Source organism: Molothrus aeneus, chromosome 1 (genome assembly GCF_037042795.1).
Source record: "Molothrus aeneus isolate 106 chromosome 1, BPBGC_Maene_1.0, whole genome shotgun sequence".
Taxonomy (NCBI): domain Eukaryota; kingdom Metazoa; phylum Chordata; class Aves; order Passeriformes; family Icteridae; genus Molothrus; species Molothrus aeneus.
Window position 1 is genome coordinate 41119544 of NC_089646.1, and position 22683 is coordinate 41142226.

The following is a 22683-nucleotide window of genomic DNA, read 5'->3' on the forward strand; positions in this document are numbered from 1 at the left end:
GTCAGGTTATTTCTTTTGGCTACACTGGAAAGGACATCTGAATAAATTGCCATTTTACAATACAGGTATTGTTGCTTGGAGATCATTATTGTGCTATCCTTTCTAACCAGAGCCACACCTTGGAAAAAAAAAAGTCTTTAGAAAGGGAAAAATAGGTTAAATAGCAGATTGGATGTGTTCTCTTTAGACTTCTCCTTCAGAAGGCTTCTTCTATTCTGAGTCTTAGTGCATAGGAGCAATCTTTTGAATAGGACAGAATACAAAAATGCATTTAATTTGTTTAATGCAGTGCTAGGAAATCTCAGTGGGTCTTTGTAAAGAATGATGATATACAGATGGCATATTGAGAATCTTCACTGGAAAAAAAATTTATGTCTCCTTCCTAGTCACGTAGGATTCCAGCAAAGGACACAAAAGACTATTGTCCTTTAAACTTTTAAGTAGTTTTCTTTAGAAAGATGACCTGCATTTTCATGCATTTATGAATGGAGTGGTGGGTGGACCTGCAGTGCTGTAAGACCAATAATCACAAGGTCCCGCTGACTTCAAATTATATCGGCTGAGGAAAACTAAAAAAACCCAGTGTAATTCTTCATACAGATAAAATTTGAGTAAATTAGTACAATCCCATAGATACACTCAGAACAATTGCTACCACAACCTGCTTTGTTCCAAAGAGTGTAAATGCTGTTATAGCAAATAAATTACTGGACTTTGTTAGTCACTGCCACTTCAATTAGTGAGTGTGCTGGAATTCTTACTCACTACTTCTCCTCCCTTAACACTGAGAATTTTTCACTGGTTTGTGCACATTCATATATATCCCTGAAGTTTTAGCTGTTACTTCCTCTTCTGTGTTATAAAACAGTAAAATACATAATTTTCATTTCTTAATGATTATCTCTGTGATCTCCCTAATCAATAATTAGCTGATATATTTTTGCAATGCAGTAACAATGCTAGCTAGTAGCTTGACAGCAAAACACCTGTTCTTATGCTGAACTCTCTCATATGGTCTTCACTTAAATGTTTTCATGTAGCAGATTTTTTTTAAACATTAGCATACACAAAATTTTTATTAATTTCCATCATGATTTTGGAACCTTCTTGGAGAGAATGCATGTTAAGGAGTTCAACATGACAAGGAAAAGTTAAAAATATGGGTTGATTTTGCTTCTCTGCTATTTTTGATCTTGGCTTTGTCATTGTTTTAAAATATCATTCTGTATATTATTAAAGTGAGGAAGCTTCAGATCATGCAAAAATCTTCTGGAAAACAGATTTTATATCAGAATATGAAATAAAATGAAAAGTAATGAAAAAAGAAATTAGGTTAAAAGTCCAGAAAACCCATTAGAAACTGTATGTTTGTGTATTATCTAACAAATGAAATGTCAGGGGAAGGCATTTGTGAAATAATTATCAATAATTTAAAACAAAAAGGAAGCAAACAACAGAAGCCTTCTTTTTTTATATATTTCAGAGGGTAAATCCAGGCTGCAAAATTCATCAATAAAGCAATTATGTGGCATTATTCTGATTTTAAAAGACAGTTGCACTGTCAGAAGTTTTGCTGGAAAACTTCCCCACCCAAACATCATTTTCTGTTCAGAGGTAGAACATTGTTGCTGAAGTGAGGGGTTTTGTATCACACATGAAAAAGAGAGCATTGAAATGGTGCCCACCAGGCTTGGCAGCACAGCTGAACAATGCAAGTTGAACAATGTTGAGAGTAAACGTGAATTGAGACCTGGGGATAGACACAGGTCTTGCCAGCAGGAAACTTGGCTTTGCAGAAAGTATGTTAGTTGTGAGACAGTAAATTCATGGAAGAAAATGAATGTTGTTTTCCCTTCACGTTTCTCTAGTGGTTTGGTTTTCTGCATGCTGGTCTGTAAGACCCCAGTGAATTTTGTCTTTACTTATGTCTTACACTGTTTGACATTGGGATATAGTAGGAAAATCCCAGAGGTTTGTGAAGGTAGGTAAATTTGGGATCATCAACTATACCTTGCTGTTTTTGAAATCAGGCTTCAGAACTTCTTGAGTAGAAACAGGGACAAGTCTAATTACAGCAAATTTTATTAAGTACAGACTCACTTCTGTCTGTCTTTGCAATAGCATCATCTTTGACTTATTCACATGAAGATGACAGGGACATGAGCACAACCTCCTAGGTGACATTGCCCTCTAGGGATATAGATATGAGTGTGAGCCTGGAATAGCTAAATGTTGCAGTGAATAAACAGGTTTGTTTGAAGCTTTGGGTAACTGCACATTTACTGTTCTCATGTTCTGTATTTGATAACTTTCTACAGATACCAGATAATATAGGTGTGTATGTACACATATGTTATGTACAAACATGTATAGAGAAATGTGTGTGTCTGTAATTGCATCCAGTCCTTCTTATAATTACAAGCTCAATTTAAATGAGCACTGTAGATCAGGCTGCCTTCTGATAAAGAACTTAGTGAGCTGATGGTGGCATTGCAAACTTGGATCGGTGAATGAGATTTTTCCTGACATAGATTGAAGTGGGAAGTGAGGCTGAGAAAATGGTGCAGCTAGGCAGAGCTGTTTGAGAAGGGTTGACTTGTGAATAAATACTGCACAGCAAATCAGGAGATCTGTACCCAGTGACAGTGTGACACTGGACAACTTTCATTATGCCTGTGCTGCATCTCATCCCTTTGTGAAACGAAGGAAATACTTCACTGCCTACCGGGAAAATGAAATCATTAGTGCTTGTAAGGTGTTTGCAAACAAAGTCAGTGATAAGCACTGTAAAAACCCCCACCTTATTTAGAATGCAAAAAGTGGCAGCAGAAGTTACCTTGGAGGAGCCTGGCCTGACATAGCTTGGGAACTGCATAGGCATGCTCGTACCCTAATCCTGCAGCACTAGAACATGTTGCATAATGTAAATATTAATAGTTCAGTTTGTATGAGAAGACTCTCCTACAAGGGTATTACAAAGCAGGAATAAGAGATACAGGATTAAACCTGGATTAATTCTGTGCTCACTTTATGTACTATGTAAACACAGTAAAAACTGATAATAAAAGTAAGCTAGTTTGGACTAGGTTGACCATTTCAAATAAATTTATTTCTTTTCTGGTACTATAAAGCAGGTCTTCTTGCAATGTTTATTCTGGTTTGGCACAAAGGCACCCTTAAAGCAATAGCTTTTGCCTAAATGTACTTTCATCTTTGTTTATCCACTAGCAAAAGCAGTCTGTTGCAAACAGGCTGTGCTGTGGCCTGGGTCACCATGATTTCATCTCATGTCAGATGTGCTTGTATTTCAATCCAAGTAATATATTCTGTCCCAGCCAGTTAAAAACCCCATGCATATACCATGTAGCCAACCAGTAAGTTTCCAGAGATCTCATATGATTCTGTCCCTCTGAATTCACAGTTTGACAGATCCACATTAATAATATGGCACATGTCCCAGAACTCCAGTTCTTAGGGCACCTCAGACAGAGGTGGAGACAAAGAAATCTTACATTTTTCATCTCCTGCCCCACCACCAAGTCCATGCTGGCCTTTTCAGTACAGCTTCTTCCACCCTTGTCATAGAGTCTGAGAGTCACTGGGTATCAGCTTATCCTTCTCAATTCAGAGCTGAGCTTTAGAGCCTGAGACTTTGTTCTCTCCCCTGGTAACAACCCAAGGAGCAGAACTGCACTGAATAGAAATAACAAATGTGGCTTAATGGCAGCTCTTTTAACCATTAGTTGTCACTCCATTTAGGATCAACAATCAAACAGAATCCCAATGCTAAATAAAATCTAGGGTTCCATTTTTCCTCTCCTCAACACTTCTGTTAAGGGTATAAAAGCACTTTCTGTCATGGTTTATTGTTACAACCGAGTCACATAAAACTGTACAGTATTCTAGTATTGTGGTAATTCAGTAGAATTAATACTGACATCAGTCTCTTGGGGTTCATTAGCTGGAAATTTTATTTGTGTGCAGATCCTAGCTGAAGTATTTGGAGGATATTTGATAATTCGGGTAATATTAATATTTTCATTACTCAGTCTTTACCTCACCCTTCATTTAAAACTCCTTGTTCATCTTCTCACCATACTCAGGACTAGGATTTTTCCTCTGTTTCTAGTTCTGTATTAGAAGGCAAAGGCATTCTCAAAAAGGTTTTTTCCCTCTCGCTTCAGTTTGCTTGTCTCTCACCAGGTTGCAAGGTTCAGTACTCACCTGCCTTTTCATGACAGGAGAAAGGCATCAGGTGTCTGCTAGGCCTGCCACATTCCTTGAAGTAGAAAAGTTGTTGCCCTTTTATTCTTACTTTGCTGTGTTGTCTTCAAGTTTTATTAGCAACCTGTTCTAGACTTTGTTTTCTGTCTCCAGGGAAATACTACATTGTAAGCAATAAAGCTGGTAAAAAGGAAAAAAGAAAAAAAAAGAAGAAAGAAAGGAAACCAAGAGCCAGATTAGCATCTCTCTTAACAGTAGCGTGAAAAATAAGCTCATGTTTGCAATGAACTCTTCTTTAGCTGGTGGAAATTACAACCCAGAGGTCGTACACTTAGTCACTGGCAGCAGAATGTTGTCACTCCCTGCTGGCTGATTCATGAAATAATTTGCTGTGAAGAAAATTGCTGTTTCACATCAGTTGGAAACAGCTTTTGCCAGAGCAGACTTTGATACTGCTGTTGAGTTACAATCATGCTTTGAATAGAGTTGCACACAGACTCATCATGCCAGCATGGCTGCATCCATGTGCCTGTAAACCAAAGAAGGATCCCACTCAAATGGGGAAAAAACATTAAAAAATAATGTGTTTCGGTGCAGGCAACTATTAGTATTTCTCATAATGCAATTTATCTGGAAGAGCGGTCCTTGCTTTTTCATTCTTCTTATAGTCATCTCTAATTTTATTTTCTGTCACATGTAAGTGTTGGCTCATCTATAGAATTTTGATATAAGCTTTTGAATTTACTTTAATAACAGAGCATTGGTATTTTTGTATAGAGGAGACTCAATAGTCTCCCCCAGTTTCTTTAGTGATTTGATGCCAAACAATTGCCCCTGAGACCATCCACAGCCTTAGTGGGTTCCTCACAATGCAATAGAATAGGTGTTCCTTTCCTCTTTTCAGGTAAAACTACATCTTTTATAAACTTCTGTCATTCTGTTTGCTATAGGCAGTGTCATTTAAACAGCCATTTCTGCTAGAATTTTCTTTTTCTGCAATCTCTGTGAAGTGTTTGTGAAGGCCCCTGTTGTCATTCAGAAATGGAGGACATGAGTTGCATTTGCTTTTCTGTAAAGCTAGAACATTTTCAAGGGCAATTCAGAAACATTTCTTTCCCTCCTTTTCCTATTTTTCCATTCATTCTGTTAAAGTGTTTTTCTTTGCATATTTCTATACCTTTCTTTCCTTTTCACATATTCTTCCTTGTGCTTGGCTCTTTCATGTTCTGAGTATTCCAGTTTTTTTAACTGAAGGGGTAGAGGGCTGATTTTTTATTTTGCCAATCTTAGCATTGAAATGCTACTCTTTTTGTAATTTTTGGGTACATGGCAAAGTAGAATCTAGTATGACCTTCATAAAATCTTTAAGGAATGCATTACAACATTAAAGATTAGTCTATTACTCAGTCTCTAATATGTAAGTTTACTTCCTTGTCTACTCTCAGCTGAGAGCTCTGCAGTTGAAAATTTCAGAAGGCTTTAGTGTTATCTGTTTAATATTCTAGGATATTGTCTCAGATGATAATAAAAGATTTTTTAAGCTGCAAGGGATCGAATTTTCCTTATGTTGTAGCACATTAGATTTAGTGTTGGTATCATCAACACATTTTGAAAAGAGCTAAGAAGTATGAGTAAGATCTTCCATTGTCTTGGGAAAAGATTACAATTTCACTTTTTTTGTCTTTTCCTTGGATGAAGTGTCATCATAAATAGGTGACTTAGTGGAAAATTCCCAGTGACTCCACTGTGCAGTTCTCTGTCATGGAAACCACAGGTACACTTGTGCCTTGAAGGCAGAGCTTACTTCAAGCTGGTGCAAAGCCTCGATGTCCTGACAGGAGCTCCAGGTGGTCATGTGCTACAGGGCCTTTCTGCCTTCTTGCCCTTCAAGGAAATGGGAGTTAATGAGAATTTTTTTTTCCAAGGTCTTATCTTCCTTTTCTAGCACATAAATGCCTGTGCCACATCTGCTCCCTACCTTCAGGTACTTGGTGAGGGGGGCAGTTGCCATTCTGCACAGTTGCTACCCAAAAAAAGTCTGTCCTTTAGACTCAGGGCTTGGAAGTTGCCAGGAGGAGCAGATAATACATCAGGCTGGAGCTGCAAGGGCTATTGATGTGTCCCATGGGTGCTGTAGAGTTTGCATACCTTATTCTGAGCTGCTTCTTGTCCCTTCTTCTGGGGAGAAAAAGGTAAAGGGTATCAGCATCCTTACTTATGTATTGTTTCCAAAGTATTCCCTTCCTCCCTTTGGGCTCACTTACAGAAGAAGGTGGTGAGAGCACACAGTGAGGTTTTGCAAATTATGCTGTCCAAGGCATTTAGTGTGACTTGGTTATTCTCTACCACAGCAAAATGAACTCCTGCCTTTAAGAATCAGGCAGTCACTGTTTTTTAAGTGCTTCCTGCTTTGGAACCTATACCCAGCCCTGGTTTTGTCACAGTCAGGGTCAAACTCACTTTTTAAAATTATTCTTGCATTGAAGTGAGAAAGCTGGTAATGCTATCTTTTAGCTCCTAGTAAACTCCTTCATTTTAGGGCATACATATTATAACTTTTAGTGAATGCAGAATAATAAAATGAAAGAAGAGCAATAAATTAAAAAAAAAAGATTCCCTTTAGATTTTCCTTCTTTCTCAGACTAATGGCAAAATGATATGGCTGAGCTATGTTTTGGATTATCAGTGGATGGAGTTTTTGTTGCTGTACCCAGCAGTTTTTATTAGAATGCGTGTTAATTAGAACTGATTTAAATAAAAGGATTTTCACTAGGAGGTCTGAGAAAAAAGGTCTGAATATTTCTGAATATTTTAAAACTTTTTAACAGATTGATAGCCGGTTAAAAATTAACTTTATTTTACATTTACACTGGAATATTTCATGCATCTGCAGTAATCAAGTGCTTTTAGAGATAGATTGTTTCAACTCAGATGTCAAGAAGGTCATGTTACTACTTTGACAACACACAGGGCATCTCTACCCAAACCAAATATTTATTGATTGTATATATTTTCTGCTGCTACTTTTTAACAGGCTGTAGCAGAGCTGCGAATAGGGTTAGTATTATATATATATATATATATATATATATATATACAAGCCACTTTTTTAAATTTGAGTGGCCATTCACAAAGACACAACAAATGTGTCTTTCCCTAACTGGGAAAATTTAAAAAAAAATTATTAGAACACATACATGTGAATTAAATAAGCTAATGGTCATAACTGAAGCTTTTTTTTTCCCTCATATAGCATAACCCTGGGTTGCATAAGCTCCTCTGGACATTAATAGTATACATATGTTGGAGTGTAAGCAGGGAATCCCAAAAGTCAACTTCAATTATTAAACAATAAATGTGCATGTGCAGGAATTGTCATTATGCTGGTGGAAAGAAATAATTTCATTGACATGAGACATTTGTTCTGGTTTCCTTGTTTATATTGAAAACATGTTTGAAGAGGTTTTTTTGTCTCTCTAGTGTTAGTTCTAGCAGTGTCATACAGAGGAATATATGATGGTAATGTTCTGGCTTATCTAAATAAATACAAAGTAAAAACTAATACAGAACATAATGAAATTAAATTTAAAATAAATAGATTCCACGCTAGATATTAGAATAACACTTAAACAGCTACATGAAATAACCTTTTATGAACAGAACCAGAATTAATTATTTGTACAGCATAAATTCAAATAATTTTATCTCTGGACTGTCAGTGCAAGTAAGTTTTTCTCAGTGGCAATAGCAAAGTCTCTGTGATCAATAATATTTGTTTCTGAGAATAGTAAAAATAGATTTTATAGCAGAAGCATAGAGCTATTGTTTTGCCAAGCAGCTTTGAATAAAAGCTTTGCATTTGTTCTTTTCTCCTGAGACTACTAAAGAGAACACTGAAAAAGTAAAAGGGGTGACCACAGAAGCAAGTAGGGTCACCCATTACCAGGATTCATTTTATTTCCATTAGAGAGGAACTAGAAAGCATATCACACTATTTGTACCTGATTTTCCATTATAAATTATGGTACATGAGATCATTTAAAAATCGCTCAGCCTTTCACATGAAGCCGCCTCTGTTGCCATTCCTTAATAATTGAACAGTAAGGAATACAAGATCTCCATTTTCATCCAACTAAAGTAACTCGTGAGATGGGAAAAGAGAAAAAGGTATATGAAGTACAATCTTCCTAAAAGCTCACAGGGCAGCCTCAGAGGGGGATTTAAAGAGTGGTTTTGGATTCTCATTTAGAGGGTCAGGTTTCCTCAGTGAGCTTCTACCTGCGGATTGGAGTCCTGGAGCCCCACATAGCTCATGTATCAACCACAGTAGGTTCAGGAGCATTGGCACTAAAATCAGGGTGCTACTGGTTTAAAAATCTGATACAGCTCAGGCCTCTCCTCCAGTTCACTGCCTCAATGTGTGAGTTTTCAGATTTAGTGCTTCTCTGGGATGATGAGCAATACAGTAAGACAGCAGAACCTCACTGTGTAACTTTTTTTCCCCCTGAAAACTGGTTCTGATGACAGGTTAGCCATTGTCTTCCCTCTGCATGTTGCCCATGTGAAGGGATTGGAGCTTTAAGTTTAAAGACCAAATAAAACACAAAAACAAAGTTTGTAAGATATATTCCAGTGTAACTGCTGTCATATTTACTTCCTGTGCAAGTGTTCTCATCAACTTCACTGAATCTTGGGTTCTTGGGTTGGACATTGTTTGCCTGATTTCCATTACTTCTTTATCACACTCAGCAGAAGTGTGTGTCTGTGTGGCAAATAATGCATGGTCTAGAAATTTACAGTGAAAGACACAAAAAGGTTTTAAAATGATTTTTTAATATAGGAATCTATTTTAAGTTTGGCATTTTTTTCATTTTATTTGGAGGAATCAGCTCCTGCCCATCACGTAGTTCAATGAGCATCTGATGCATTAAGTCAATAGCGTTAAGGTGGTACAGGCGACCCTTCTAGTTTTTTCTTCTTTTTTCTTTTAACTATATAAGTCAGAATCCCAGAGAATAATTAGCATTTGCAAAAAATCTGTTCAAAAAACCCATTAAAAATATATGTTTTGTGGTTTTGTTTTGTTTGTTTTGAAGAAATGTTCACAGCTGTCAGCTCTTGTCAATGGGAAGAAACTCTTGATAGGGGACCATTTTATTACCATAAATCTGTATTCCACTTTTATATATTATTTGCATAGTTTCCAGAAGAGTAACGTAGACTCTTCTTTAGTATCTTGCTTAGTTACTCTGGCAAGATAGAAAAACAGGGAAGTTAGAGCACATAAGTTCCACACAAAAATTCTTCAGACAAGGTGAGTGGGTTTCTTAAGCATTCACCTTTTAACAGTGATGATTGAGCAAGACAGAGGCTTTCCTTATTTAACATAAATTAACAGTTCAATTTTATTTTTATTTATTTATTTTATTTTATTTCATTTTTAAATTTAATTAATTTATTATTTTTATATTTATTTTAATTTATTACTTTATTTATTATGTTTATTTATTTATATTTGTTTTTATTTTATTTATTGCCTATCTCACAGATAATTTGTGAAATTATTCCAATGACTTGTAACAAATGCTCCTCTTCAAAGCATGATAGTCTCACTTCTTTTGTACATGGCTTTTCCAGTGAGGAACGAATCCAAGGGAGTCTATCAAAGTGTTTTTTGGAGGAGATATTTACCCAGCTGAATTACTTGTTTTGCAATTAGAATTGGCACATTAAAAGCATGTCCCCTAAATTTCAGTTTGAAACAGATCCTGTTTGAAAGTCATAGAAAAAAAAACCACTGGGTTTAAGCATAGGTGTGTGAAATTATTTGTGTAAACTGATGCACATGTTTAGTTGATTTAGTTGCACAGTTATTCAGCAAGAGGATCAACTCTTCTGCTGGAAAGGCTCTAGGAGAAATTTTAAAACTGCAAAATAAATCACTCCTTTCACTTCCTTTTCATCCAGTGGTTAAAGATTGTGAGAAGCTGTCACAGCACTGGTTACAAAGGATGAACCACAGCTGGAATTTTTCAGCATTATGCTGGGGACCTCCAATAGGGCAGAACTTTGCTGTATCATCAAGTTTGAGGAAGCTGATTTCTGTGGCAAAACCCATGGGCCTGAGGCTGTTCTTGCTTATGCTTACCTCAAATTTAAACTTGGGTTCAGTAGAGAGGCTTTTGGGATCAGTGAGAATGTCTAATTTCTGTGAGCTCAGCCTTTTGTTTAAAATAAAGGCAGAATCCAATGTTAAAATGCAGAGTATTTCATAATGATTTAATAGTTAATAAAATTAAGTAATAAAATTCCAAATTCTATTCTGTATTTGCTCACCATGCATTCATTCTCTCCAACAGAGACCAGCACTAGAGTTGGATGAGAAATGGAGTTTGGTGAAATAAAAATAGACCATCATATTACAACGTTTCATCAAGATTTTAATACTGTATCTCAGTTTTTCTATTTTGATTGATTTAACTTTTCATACCATATTGAAGCATCTGTTTCTATAACCTTTACAACAGTTTCTCCTTATCAGCAGATTGGAGTGGAGCACTTTAATAGGCCGGAATCAGGCGCTCCCAGTCCACTGTTCCATTGAAAATTTAAAAAGGAAAATAGTTTTAAAAAAACCCAAACAGACTGTAAAATGAATGTTGCAGTTTCTTATAGAAAGGCGACTCCAGTTTCTGGTCTGCTCTAACAAATATTTATGGACATTTCAGCAAGAATAGGATTAAACAGAAGTTTTCCATGTAGTTGCTTGAGTGTTGAGATTGATTGCAACAAGATCTGTTCCACACTTCCGTGTTGACCTGTTGTTTCTCCATACATATGGTTACCTGTTCCACCTGCTCTAAGTAATTTGTGTTTCACAGGATAGAAGTCCTAACTTTTTCCTTGATACATTGTTTCTTTCTGAATTTTTTTTTCTTTTCTAAGATGTTCTTGCTCTTTAGAAGCAATTATTATACAAAAAGATTAAAGGATTGCTTCCCATTTCTTAAGACAAAGAGGAGAACAAGAGATAATTACTTAAGCTCTGATGCAATTTATCAAAAGTAGATCACGTCCTTTTTCTTGTTTACCCAAATAGATGTTTGTTCTATATTTTTTCACTTGGTATCCTTTTCTATTAACTGTTCTCCCAATTTCTATAATTATGTTGTGAAAGTGAAGTTTTATAGAAACTAAAATGCAGTGATAACTCATTGTTTTGCTTTCATAATCATTTGTACAAATCCAATTAATATTATGTAGTTAAGTTTAACTAAAATACTAGTAAATCTGTAAAGATGGAGAAAGGCCTTGAGGGGAAGCTGAATGAGGAGTGGCTGAGGTCACTTGGTCTGTTCAGCCTGAAGAAGAGGAGACTAAGGGGAGATGTCATCATAATCCACAACTTCCCCATGAAGGAATGTGGAGGGGCAGGCACTGAGCTCTCCTCTGTGGTGACCAGTGACAAGACCCAAGGAAATGGCCTGAAGTTGTGTCAGGGGAGGTCTAGGCTGGGTGTTAGGAAAAGATTTTCACCCCAAAGGTGTTTGGGCACTGGAGGAGGCTCCCCAGGGAAGTGATCACAGCACCAAGTCTGACAGAGCTCAAGAAGCATTTGAACACTCTCAGGTCCATGGTGTGACTCTTGAGGCTGTTCCATGCAGGACCAGCCTGGAGATGGAATTTGATGATCCTAGGGGATCATGATATTCTGTGACTCCAAATAAGGATATTCAATGATTCCATGATATATGCTGTATATGGCTCAACCTCTGTTAAAAGCTAACTCTTGTAAACATTAAGAGTCTCTCCTGTGCCATCACATCCTGTATCATGGACTTCTGGGACAAAATCTATTACTCTGTCCTTTAACAGCTCCATGCAGGACAGGATGAAGTGGTTATTTGCCATATTATTTATGGTTTTCCTTACTCAGCTAACATTGTGTCCTTACACATCCTATTCTGTCACATACCATCTTTTGTAATTCTTCTTCATCTTCATTTCCCAAGAGCAGAATAGCTATGGTTTTGTTTTATAATCTTCCTTGAAGTTCAAGTTTTGTTTGTGTATGACTTTGAGATGAAAAAGTAATGTGTGGCAGGACTTTCCTAGAAGCCAGTGGACTCACTAGAGCAGAGAGTGACTCTATTTATGGAGTCCTGGAACTTCTACATTTTCAAAGCTTACAACAGCAACCTTCATTTTGTAAATAAACTCTGCAGGCTCCGTAAATACCATAGTCCTGCTGGGTACATCCATCTGAGCCCAGATATTAAATCAAAACTTAAACTTGCTCTGTCCTGCCTTGCTGTACAGCTTTTGTGTCTCTCATGTCTCCCTGTGAAATACTGCCTCCTTACGAAATGGATTTGATGTTATCATAAGGTGAAGTTTTTCCTAAAGACTACAAATGTTTGATCTATAACAGACAAAGAGTTTGGTTCTTACATGGGTGTTTCAATCAGATGTTCTGTGTTATTTGCCCATGATAATGTTACCAAACTACTTAAAATTTGGAAGGCAGTTAGGAATTAAAATAGTTATCAGAGCTTGGTCAGTATGACTGCTTGATCTAATTGTGAACCCAATTATTACTGTGCACAGTTTTTTATTGTGGAGGAGGATTTGCCAAGGCTGAAAAAGAAATTAATCCAACTTTCTCATTAAAACATACTTTGAAAAAAATCATTAATTATGCACTGACCATTCATTGTCATACCAATGACTTTTTAATTATTTTTCTTCACATTAACAAATAGAGGTGGCTAAAGATGTACATGAATGTTCACAATGCACATAGCTGTTTTTACTGAAAATGTTACTTTCATTGTTGCAAAAAATGAGAAGAGACTGAACTCTTCCTCACATGCTGAAAAATACTCTCTCTTCAAAAATATTCACAGTAAAAGCAGCTAAGATGCATAAAAATGTCCTGTTACTGCTTTTTGTATATGTAATTCTTGCCATTGCTGGACAGATGATGCTAAATGACAGTGGGGAACAAGATTTCTCAGTAACTCTTAAGACAGTAGAAGTTTCAGAGCACCTGAAATAATGAAAAAGTCTCACCAAATGCAAATGACAGCTTTCATCTTCCTTTATGAAGCACATGCTCATGAATATATACATTTTTGCACATGTAGGAGCTCAAGTGTATCTGCCTTCCGATGAATGAAAGAATACGGAAATTATGTATTCAGAATTAGTTAGGAGTTTGCTTTATTTTGTTGAATTCTCCAATTTAATTGAAATTCCTTCCTGAGCTGGAACATTTCTTAGAGACTGCCAGATTTGAGAAGGGGGCACTGTTACCCCTTCTCCTTCCTTCAGAAGTTTTTGTGCTATTTAAGTAGCAGTGTTGCTTTTGGTGATGCTAACAGCCTTTTGGCAGTTCTGTGCTGTTTGTCTGCACAATCTGTCCATCTAAAGTAGCAGAGCATGAGAAGCTGATCTCCTGAGGGAACTCCAACAATATCGACAGGCTTGATTGACATAAAACCAGTCTCTCTCTTTCACCTCCACTGAACTCTCTGAGTAAATTCAGGGCCTGACTGAAGTGAGATAGGGTTTTAGCCATTGACTTCCATGGGAACTGAATTTGAACACTAGCAGCTACTGCCCTCTCCTAAGGCAGCCCTGAATATCTTGGCAAATGCTGTTTAGAAGCACTATCAATTTGATCCCACTTCCTTCTCAAGACTGAAAGCCAAGTTCAGGACTATTTATGTCTTATTAACTAGAGAAGGCTTTGGATGGGAACTGCGGCAAGCATTTAAGTCTTTGCCTTGAAAAATGGGTTATGGCTTAATGAACCTTGTTCAGGTTAAAGCAGTTATTTATTCTTGGTATTTGTGTTTGTTGCTGTCAGGTAGAAGTCAATGAAAGAGCCGTGCCTTCTATCTTGAAGAGTTTATCAGGATGGAATAGCCTGAAATTTGTTTCAAGTGAATCAATTCTCACTTTTTTAACGGGAAAATAGCAACAGTAGATTTTCCAGATATGCTTCAAAATACCACATATGCTTAAATCTTAGAGGATGTCAAGAACCATATAAAAAGATCTGCTTATCACTTCAAAATGTGAACATCTACAGATATCCAAATTACATTTTCTATTAAGTCAGAAGTACAAAAGGTGAGAGAAGAGGCAGAGAGACAGGCATTTATTTTCAGTCCATGTGTTCATACAGAGGAAAAAGAGAAAAGTAAAAATGCAGGCCATAAATTGAAGACTGTCTACATGGAATGGAAAAGAAAAGAAGCTGAAAAGTTTTAAATATTCCCTTTTTTCTTTCCTCCCCTTCTGAAGTATTTGGGGTGAAATATACCACTTCTACTGCAACCCATGGATATTATTTATCTAATGTTGATATTGTTTGTCTAGTTCCTAAATATTTTCTTTTATTAATTGATAACCATGGTACCTAATTGTGATCCTTTTCTTGGCTGAAGTAAATTTATTATTTTTAAAACATGTTGGAAATTTAATGAAACCATAAAAAAGAATTCTACCTAGAAAGAATTATGCTCACATGGTGGAATGGGATGTTGTCTTTGTAGTATCTTCTGTTGCTCTGTATTTGACCAGTAAGAATGATGGTACTAATATTTGGGTGCATCTGATCTTGGAAGGCCTAGAGGACCTTTCTTACAAAGCATTTCTAAAGGGCTGAAGTAAACCAAGATTTGAGCTCTTCTGTGTACTTAGGGCAACATCTTTGAGCTCCTGAGACTGTTACATTCTACTTTATGTCCTGAAAAAAGAGAGATTATTAATTACTAATTTGGTTATATATATATATATATATATATATATATATATATATATATATATATGTATATGTATATATATATATATATATATATGTATATATATATATATATATATATATATATATATGTATATGTATATGTATATATAGGTTACCATCATTGTTTCAGGAGTAAACCACCATTAGGACCTACACCGCTTCAGATTTAGGATAATCTGTCTTGTTTGATGCTGCATCCCTGTGTTTAGGGGGAAAAAAACCCAACAAAACCCTGAAAATCCTCAACCCAAACCATCCTATACAGGCTCTGTCTTCCTGTCAGAACATTTTGGTTTGAAATTTTTACTTCTTTTAAAGTTGGTCAGTACAGACTGAGTTTATCCACAGAATTACCCTCAGTTTATCATAGAGGAATATTATTTCCCATGCAGAAATTTACCTGTATAGAGCATTGTCCTTTTCCACCTTCTTTCCAACCTCCTGAAAAGTCTCTACAATATTTTTTTCATATTTTTTCTAGATGAGGTTAGTAAAGTTGTTTGGTAGCTCTGTTTGATCTCAATCAACCTTAGGAAGCCACTAATTAACAAATATGAGGTTGTCAGATGGTAATGCTGGAGTGGGGAATTCTGGAAATGGTAACAGCTTCCTATTTGCGGTTGGCCAAATAGAGGATGTGTAGATTTCCTAGCTTGTTAAACCACATCACAGTGCATGGGCTGATAGCAGATGTGTTCATTACCAGATGATCAGGGCGTGTGTAAATATCCACTGTGCAGATGATTTTTGCATGGTCCTCCTGGCGGTATCATATGTTGCTTGGTAGTTGTTCAGTGCTTAAAACAAAAAGCTTTTGAAGCTTCAGATGTGATGTTTAATAGGCCTTTCTCTAATGCTGGCTTAGCACCTGCTCCTCCCTCAGAATCACATCAAAATGAACTCTAAGTAACCACTCTGAAATCATGCAGCATCAGGCCATGGAGTAAAACCAGTGAAAGCACAGGGCAATCAGCCCTGTGAAGTCTCTCCATCTGCAGAAAGAATCTCCATAGTCACCTGGATGCTTTTAAACCTTCATTATTTTAAATTTAAAATGGTTGGCTGAGCATTGCTTCTAGAAAAATCTGATACAGTAATCAAAGTTGGAGGTGGGGAAGGACCTCTGGGGTCACACAGTCAAGCTTTCTGCCAATAATGGATTGTTTCCTGCAGTTCAGTTTCTAGTGACCTTGAAAATTACTAGCCTGTATAAAATGGTAATGAAAAAACAAAGCTGTTGTAGCTTCAGAAGTAGACAAAGTGATGCGGTCCCAATGTGAAATTGTGGTTTTGATATGAGATTCTCTCTGTGCATTGTTTCATGGTTGAAGTTTTTAGGTGATCACAGTTTTAATTTATACTTTCTGACCCATTTTGAATTGGCTATAATCAGGAGGTTGGTGGAGGTTAACTTGTTTCTATACCACATGAACTTGTCCCTTAACCAAATCATAATTTTTATTACAAATGAATAAGTCAACAACTTGATTAGCCCCCCCCACCCAAAAATTTTTGTCATGTCTCTGCAGTTGTATTGTTTCAAGATTTCTAGCCTCCCAGAAACAGGAAATGAGAAGGGAAAAAAACAGATTTCTTAGTTTTTCCATGAAAACTCTTGGTTAATTAATTACAGACTTATCATGCCTGGGAACTCAAAGATTCCTGAAGAGACTCAGATGTGACACATGATTTTTCAGCTTTTTTCAAACAGGCAGATATTGGTTTACTTCTCCGCTGATGTAGGCAATAAAGCACAACCCTAACAGGCACCTAGTGTATGCGAGTGGGTAGAATTTGGCCCTCCTTTTAAGGATTAAACAGGAGAGAGAAGCTCCCACCAACAGAGTAATTAAAGTTTTGGTTAAAAAAATATTTTAGGAGTCTTTGAAAAGCTGGGTAGATGGGAAAGAGATCCCAAGACACCAAGTTCCCTTCCTGCTGTGCCCGTTTGATGTGTGTTAATTTCTTCTCTAGGGGGCCCTATTATGGTCTGTCTTTTGGGGTGTGCAGTGCTCTGATTATCCTTTCTTCCTGGGACTCTGGCCCCTCCTGACTATTGTATTCACACACTCCAAATCTCACTTGGAGAGGAAAAGGGTTTTCTCAGCTGCCAACTTGCTTAAAAGAAGGACTTAAGAGGGAAAAAAAAAAGTTGATTGGACCGGGCTTGGCACAAGTCTCCATTTTATTCTGTTTAGTCAGATTTTTAAAGGACTGGATGTTGAGAAACACCAAAATAGTGAGAACACTTATTCCTTAAGCAGGTTCTTGCAAAGGTTTTACAATTAAAAACAGAAAGCTGCTTTAGTAAAGCAGTGTTTATCCTTGCACTAATGCTGGTCATGAATACGTGTCTAACTTAGCTGGAACTAATGCCTGACTATACTGTTCCACTACAGCAACTTAACATTCTGCGTAGGCTGATTATTTTTTCAACAATATTTGCTAAATTCTTTTAAGGGCTGCCAGTATATATTTTTTGAAGCTTAGTTAATAAGAACAGCTGCCACTGGAGTCAAGGCTAAAAGAGGCAAAAAATATCTGCAGAAGGCAAGATTTTACTTCAAAAGATCAGTATTACAAAGCACTACTGTTGCTGGTATAATCACTTTCTTTGGGGGGGATGCTAATATAGACTGGGTTTCTTGTCTTCACAGCCCCCACTGAGCCTTTGCTGTGCAAATTTGCTGATGGAGGGCAAAAGAAGCGCCAGAATCAAAGCAAATACACGCAGAATGGAAGGCCGTGGCCCAGAGAAGGAGAGGTAAGTGCCACGTAGCAATTATTTTCCTGGGGTTTGGCAGAAGTCAGAGACAGACCTGGAAGTCTACCTTTCAGACTGTGAAGAAATCAGATTGCACACAAAATGCAATAGTTTCATATAGAAAAAGCTATGTAGGCAGTGGGGAGATGGAGGTTTATTATAATGTGCAGAGTGTAAAGTTACAGGAAAGGAGAATTTCCGAGCTTGGTGTGGAACTGTGCACAGCCTGGTCCCACTGTGAGTGCTCTGCAGGCAGACCTGAGCTGAGAATTCTCTTACTGGTGAGCCGTCAGCAACCAAGGTGTGCCTTTTACAAACCAAATCAGTTTGCACTGAAGCAACTCAACAATGTTATTTCCTCTGTCTAGTTTCTGGTGGTAAAATATCCTTAGGGAATATGAGAGCTGTTTCAAAAGAGAGATGTGCATCCAGATGTAGGGTCCATGTAAAAGTTTTCTGGAAGCTTATCTGAGCTGAGCTCTTCATTCTGTTCAAGACAAAGCAATTTACAGTAGCCTCAGCTGCATCATGTATACAACATTTTATAATAATCTAATGGTTGCTCTCTGCTCTGCTGCAAGGAATCTGTTACTGGAGTTTCTTTTCTGTGTGAAGTGACTCCATATGAGGGTGAAATAAGAAAGGCATTTTTTGATTCTTCAAGAGTTTGTTTACTGTTTTTCAATTTTATTACTGAAAAAAAGACTTGAACAAATAAAGGAGATGTGATCACAGTGCCTGCTTATACATGGTGTTAGCTATGAAGGCTGAAGGACTTGCAAGTATTTCTATCCTAAGCAACTATTCTTTGAGTTTATGATTGAGCCTTCAAGGAAAAAAAGTGCTGGTCTCAATTGTGCTCCTCTAGAATACAAGTTGTGGGGGAAATGGGGGGAAGGTTTCTTTTTTTGGGTGGGGGAGGGTGAGTGTTGCTATGTTTACTTCAATTTTACAAGGCAAACTAAAAAAACAAAAAAGAAAATTATTTGCCGTTTCTGAGTTACATGTTTCTAGAGTATTTCTGCTTTTTGTAACTACTTGGTTTTTCTAGCTGATACTTTTCAGACCATTAGTTTCTGACATATATACTCTAGCACTATTGGTAAGCTCCCAAAACAAAGGCCTTTTGAAAGTGTAGAAATTTCTCCCAGCATCCCATGGTTGTTCTACACTGTTCCAAAAGCAAAGGATCCCTTTTTAGCTCTGTGGGCTGAAAATCCCAGTGTGGCAGACATGTTTGCTACGGGACATTGCAGAAGTCTCCAAAGGCTCATTGCAGTATTTCACACCGTATGTCCAAAAAATGGAGTTATTTTCTCAGGAGCCATTATGGTGTGTCATATTAGAGATCTACTGAGGAATAAGTGCCCAAGAAGTACTTCAAGCAGTAGACTCAGGTCAGCCTTTACATAGCTTGAAAAACAAAGATTTATGTATAGGAGACAACAATAAGGTCAACAATTCATATTTTAAAGACCTCTAAATCCTTGTTTAAAAAGTAAATGCCATCACAGCTATTATCTCCGCTGTTTTATACCTCCTTCAGTTCAAATCAATAATAAAAAAGAATATAAAGTTAAAGCCAGCAAGTCACCATTATGTCTGTGGCCTCAGGGCATCAGCTTATTGCATCTTGTATAGTTCATTTGTTGCTAGTGGAGTGGTGCCTATGAAGCACAGTGATATCCTGGTAACCTGGAGGCAGGGTGTGGCTGGTGTGTTTGTAGTATCAACACTTAAAAACTGATTTTCAGTGCTGGAAGACATCATTCCTTGTTGTTGATTGCAGTTGAGTACAGAGTGGTTGTCATGGTATAATGTACAAACATGAAAAGATGGTAAAGACACAAACTCAGAAATATTTCAGGCTAGATTTTCTCTGTTTACTAACATCTGGTTAATGCCTTGCTGCACATTGGACATTTACTACCCAGAGCATCAAAGACAAGAATGCATGTTCTCCTTTAGGGTCCCTCATTTATTGAATTTCTTCCCCACTGTTTATTTTCTTATTTCCAATGTAAAATCTTTCTGTATAATTAATTACTCTTACATTTCATATGCAATGCGGTTTTTCAAACTCTTTGTCCTTTAACAATTTTATTCTAGAAACAGTAGGTTTTAGAATTCAGTTGTTCTTTAGGTAGCAGCACCTGAGTAACCCTCCTACAGTAATTTCTGTAGGTTTTAATTTCTTTTAATTTCTTTTTGAAAGAACAGGCGGTGTGAGTAGTGAAAAACAACTGATCTATGATAAGTGCCATAGTTCTGATGACAGATGGGATCTGGAAATATTCCCTTCACCCCTGCTCTTACTTGGTTTCTTCCCCAAAGAAAAGTATTGAAACAGCATCCAAGAGATTACTCCCTTAGTGTTCCCACCCTGGCCAAATCCTGTGGTATCTAGACCAAGATGTATTTTGGCTATTGTTCAGATAAGCCTTTGCATTCATGAACATGTTAGTGAAGGGCATTTCTAAAACATCTGAGGTTTAACCAGCCTTAGCACTAAGTGTGCAAAAGGATTATTTCTTGGAAGAGCAGATCCCAGAGAAATGACAGCAACAGTTCTGTCACTGGCCTCAGACTTGAGCTCTGCCAGTACTCTGCTGCAGGGAGGGAATGGCAGGAGATTTAGTGAGGAGGAGCAGGTTTGCTGTAGTCATGCTGTTCTCAGAGGTTTTGCTCTCTTTTATGAAGAGTTTCTATGGAATTTTATAAGATAGGATTTCTCCTGTTTTTTTGTGAAGTTGTCAGGTTATGCTGCAGAATGCAGTAGAAATTCCTATTTTACATCTTTGTAGATTGCTTCATAACCATACATAATTGGCTGTTAAATTGCCTGCCCTTTTAAATCAAATATTTAGCAATACACTGAATTTCTCTTGGGATTTTTGGGAGGTCGGTGGCGGGGGGTGGGTTTTGTGCTTGGTTATTTGGCCAACTGTAACCAGGGAAGAATGGCAGATCTTGAGTAGTGCTTTCTAGTCCTTACCCTTACACTCTTGTTTGGAGTCTCAGGAAATGTTCAGCAGATTTGCTGAGACATTTAACTGAGTGTTTGTGATGGTTGACCAGTTTTGGACTACAGAGCTGAGAGGTTATATTAGTGATGGCTTTATATAAGGCTGTCAAATTAGGCATCTAATAGACAGGTGCAATAAATGTACAGTGAAACCTGCAAGTGTTGGAAATATTTGCAGTGAAATTCTGACCCAGCAACTGACATAATTTCTGCACAAAGTTCAGTCATTTCTTTTTTGGGCTAGCTTCTCCTCACACTGATTTAATTAAGCACTCTGTTTTGCAACTTAACCTGTCAAGATTATATTGAGGTGGTGATAGAGGATAATCATATTCAAATTCTGTCTGTAAAATATTTGATTCAATTTGCCTTTAAATTGCAATTGACAAGTCGAGAAGTGGGTGACATAAATCTCCAAAAATGTTGTAGTCAAAAATGCACCCAGGGAACAAGTGTAGTCACAAATTGAGATCAGATTGGATTAAAAAGCGCAACATAAATTTTGCAACATAATCTTCTATTGCAGATTTAATGAAACCTTGTTTTGGTTATTCAGAAATAAAGTCTTTTGATACATATATTTAAGAGCAGATTTATTTGAAAATTATGTGGTAGACAGGGAGAATTCTGCCTACAGTTTATTACTGTTTTCTAGAAATTGTAGCTTTTCTACATCTGGTCAGCCCAATGTGATTAAGGTTTTTTTAATGGTCACAGTATCTTGGACTCTTTGATATTTCATTTGCAAGTTTCTGTAAAATTTGTTCTATTTAAATAGCTGCATTGTCTTGTAAGAGAGTACCACCCTTACAGTATTGTTGCATGTATCACAACAGTGAAATGCAGCATTGAATGCATTGAATTTGGTCTGATGTCTATAATGATATTCAATAATTGACATTGAATTTGGTCTGATGTCTGTAATGATACTCAATAATTGTCACTAATAATTCTTCCATTGATTGCTTTTTTGCTTCCATAATCTAAGTTGCATTTTTTATTTCTAAAGAGCCAATAGGTTACCTTCCTTTCCTTCCCCTTCTTCTCTTCTTCCGTACTCTTTTCTACTTTATTTTCGTTCAAGCTCAGTTCATGGAATATCCAAAGAATTAAGCAAGTTTTTAATTCTTTCTTAAAAAATAAAATTACGTGGTAGCTTGGGAATGTTGCTTTTATAACAGTTTCTCTTTTTGTCCACTATTCATTACAACTTTGCCTAATGTAAACAGCAGTTTAGAGAGAAAAACATACAATAGGTAAGACACTTCCCAAATTTTTTGTAAAGTCAGTACCAGTCAAGGGCTGAAGCAATCGATCCTGGTGCCAATGGTCTCTTCTTTACCAGCAGATGCATTTAGAAATAATTAGTAGTTCTATTCCAGGCCTATTTATAAGTCAGGCATGGAATTTTTTTTATGCTTCCAAGGAGATAGGTACTACTTAGTTGTATTCTGTAATCCTGAATGTCTAGACAAGTAACTTTTCTTATACCTAGACAAGTATAAACTTTTCTTTGCTGTGAGAGTCAATTCCCAGTTCTGTTGAGATAAGCACTAGTACCCTCATATGTAAACAACCCACAAAGACATTTACTATATATATTTAGCATGCCTGTAATTAAACATTGGCACTTTGCATGCTTATTTTCAACAAAAGCTCAGTTTAAAAGAGAGAGGCATTGAACCTGAAAAGAATCCCTCTCTCCAGAGGGAGAAAGAGAAGGGCAAAAGATAACTGACCAGTAGGTGAAAAGATCTAGAATAATGACCCAAGGTGCTGTTGCTGTGGGCAACATTTTGAAAAGATGCCTCAGTGGCTCAAATACCAAAAATCAGTTTTGAACTTACTCAGGATTTT

The 22683-nt window shown here is 36.9% G+C and overlaps 1 protein-coding gene across 1 annotated transcript in view; it reads left to right on the forward strand.

Moving 5' to 3' along the window:
* The window catches only part of RBMS3 (RNA binding motif single stranded interacting protein 3), a 439534-nt gene that overhangs the window by 335865 nt on the left and 80986 nt on the right, over window positions 1–22683 (forward strand). Inside the window, exon 7 of the mRNA XM_066571247.1 lies at window positions 17695–17801. Coding sequence (XP_066427344.1) covers window positions 17695–17801 — 107 coding nt within the window. The remainder of the gene's footprint in view (window positions 1–17694; window positions 17802–22683) is intronic.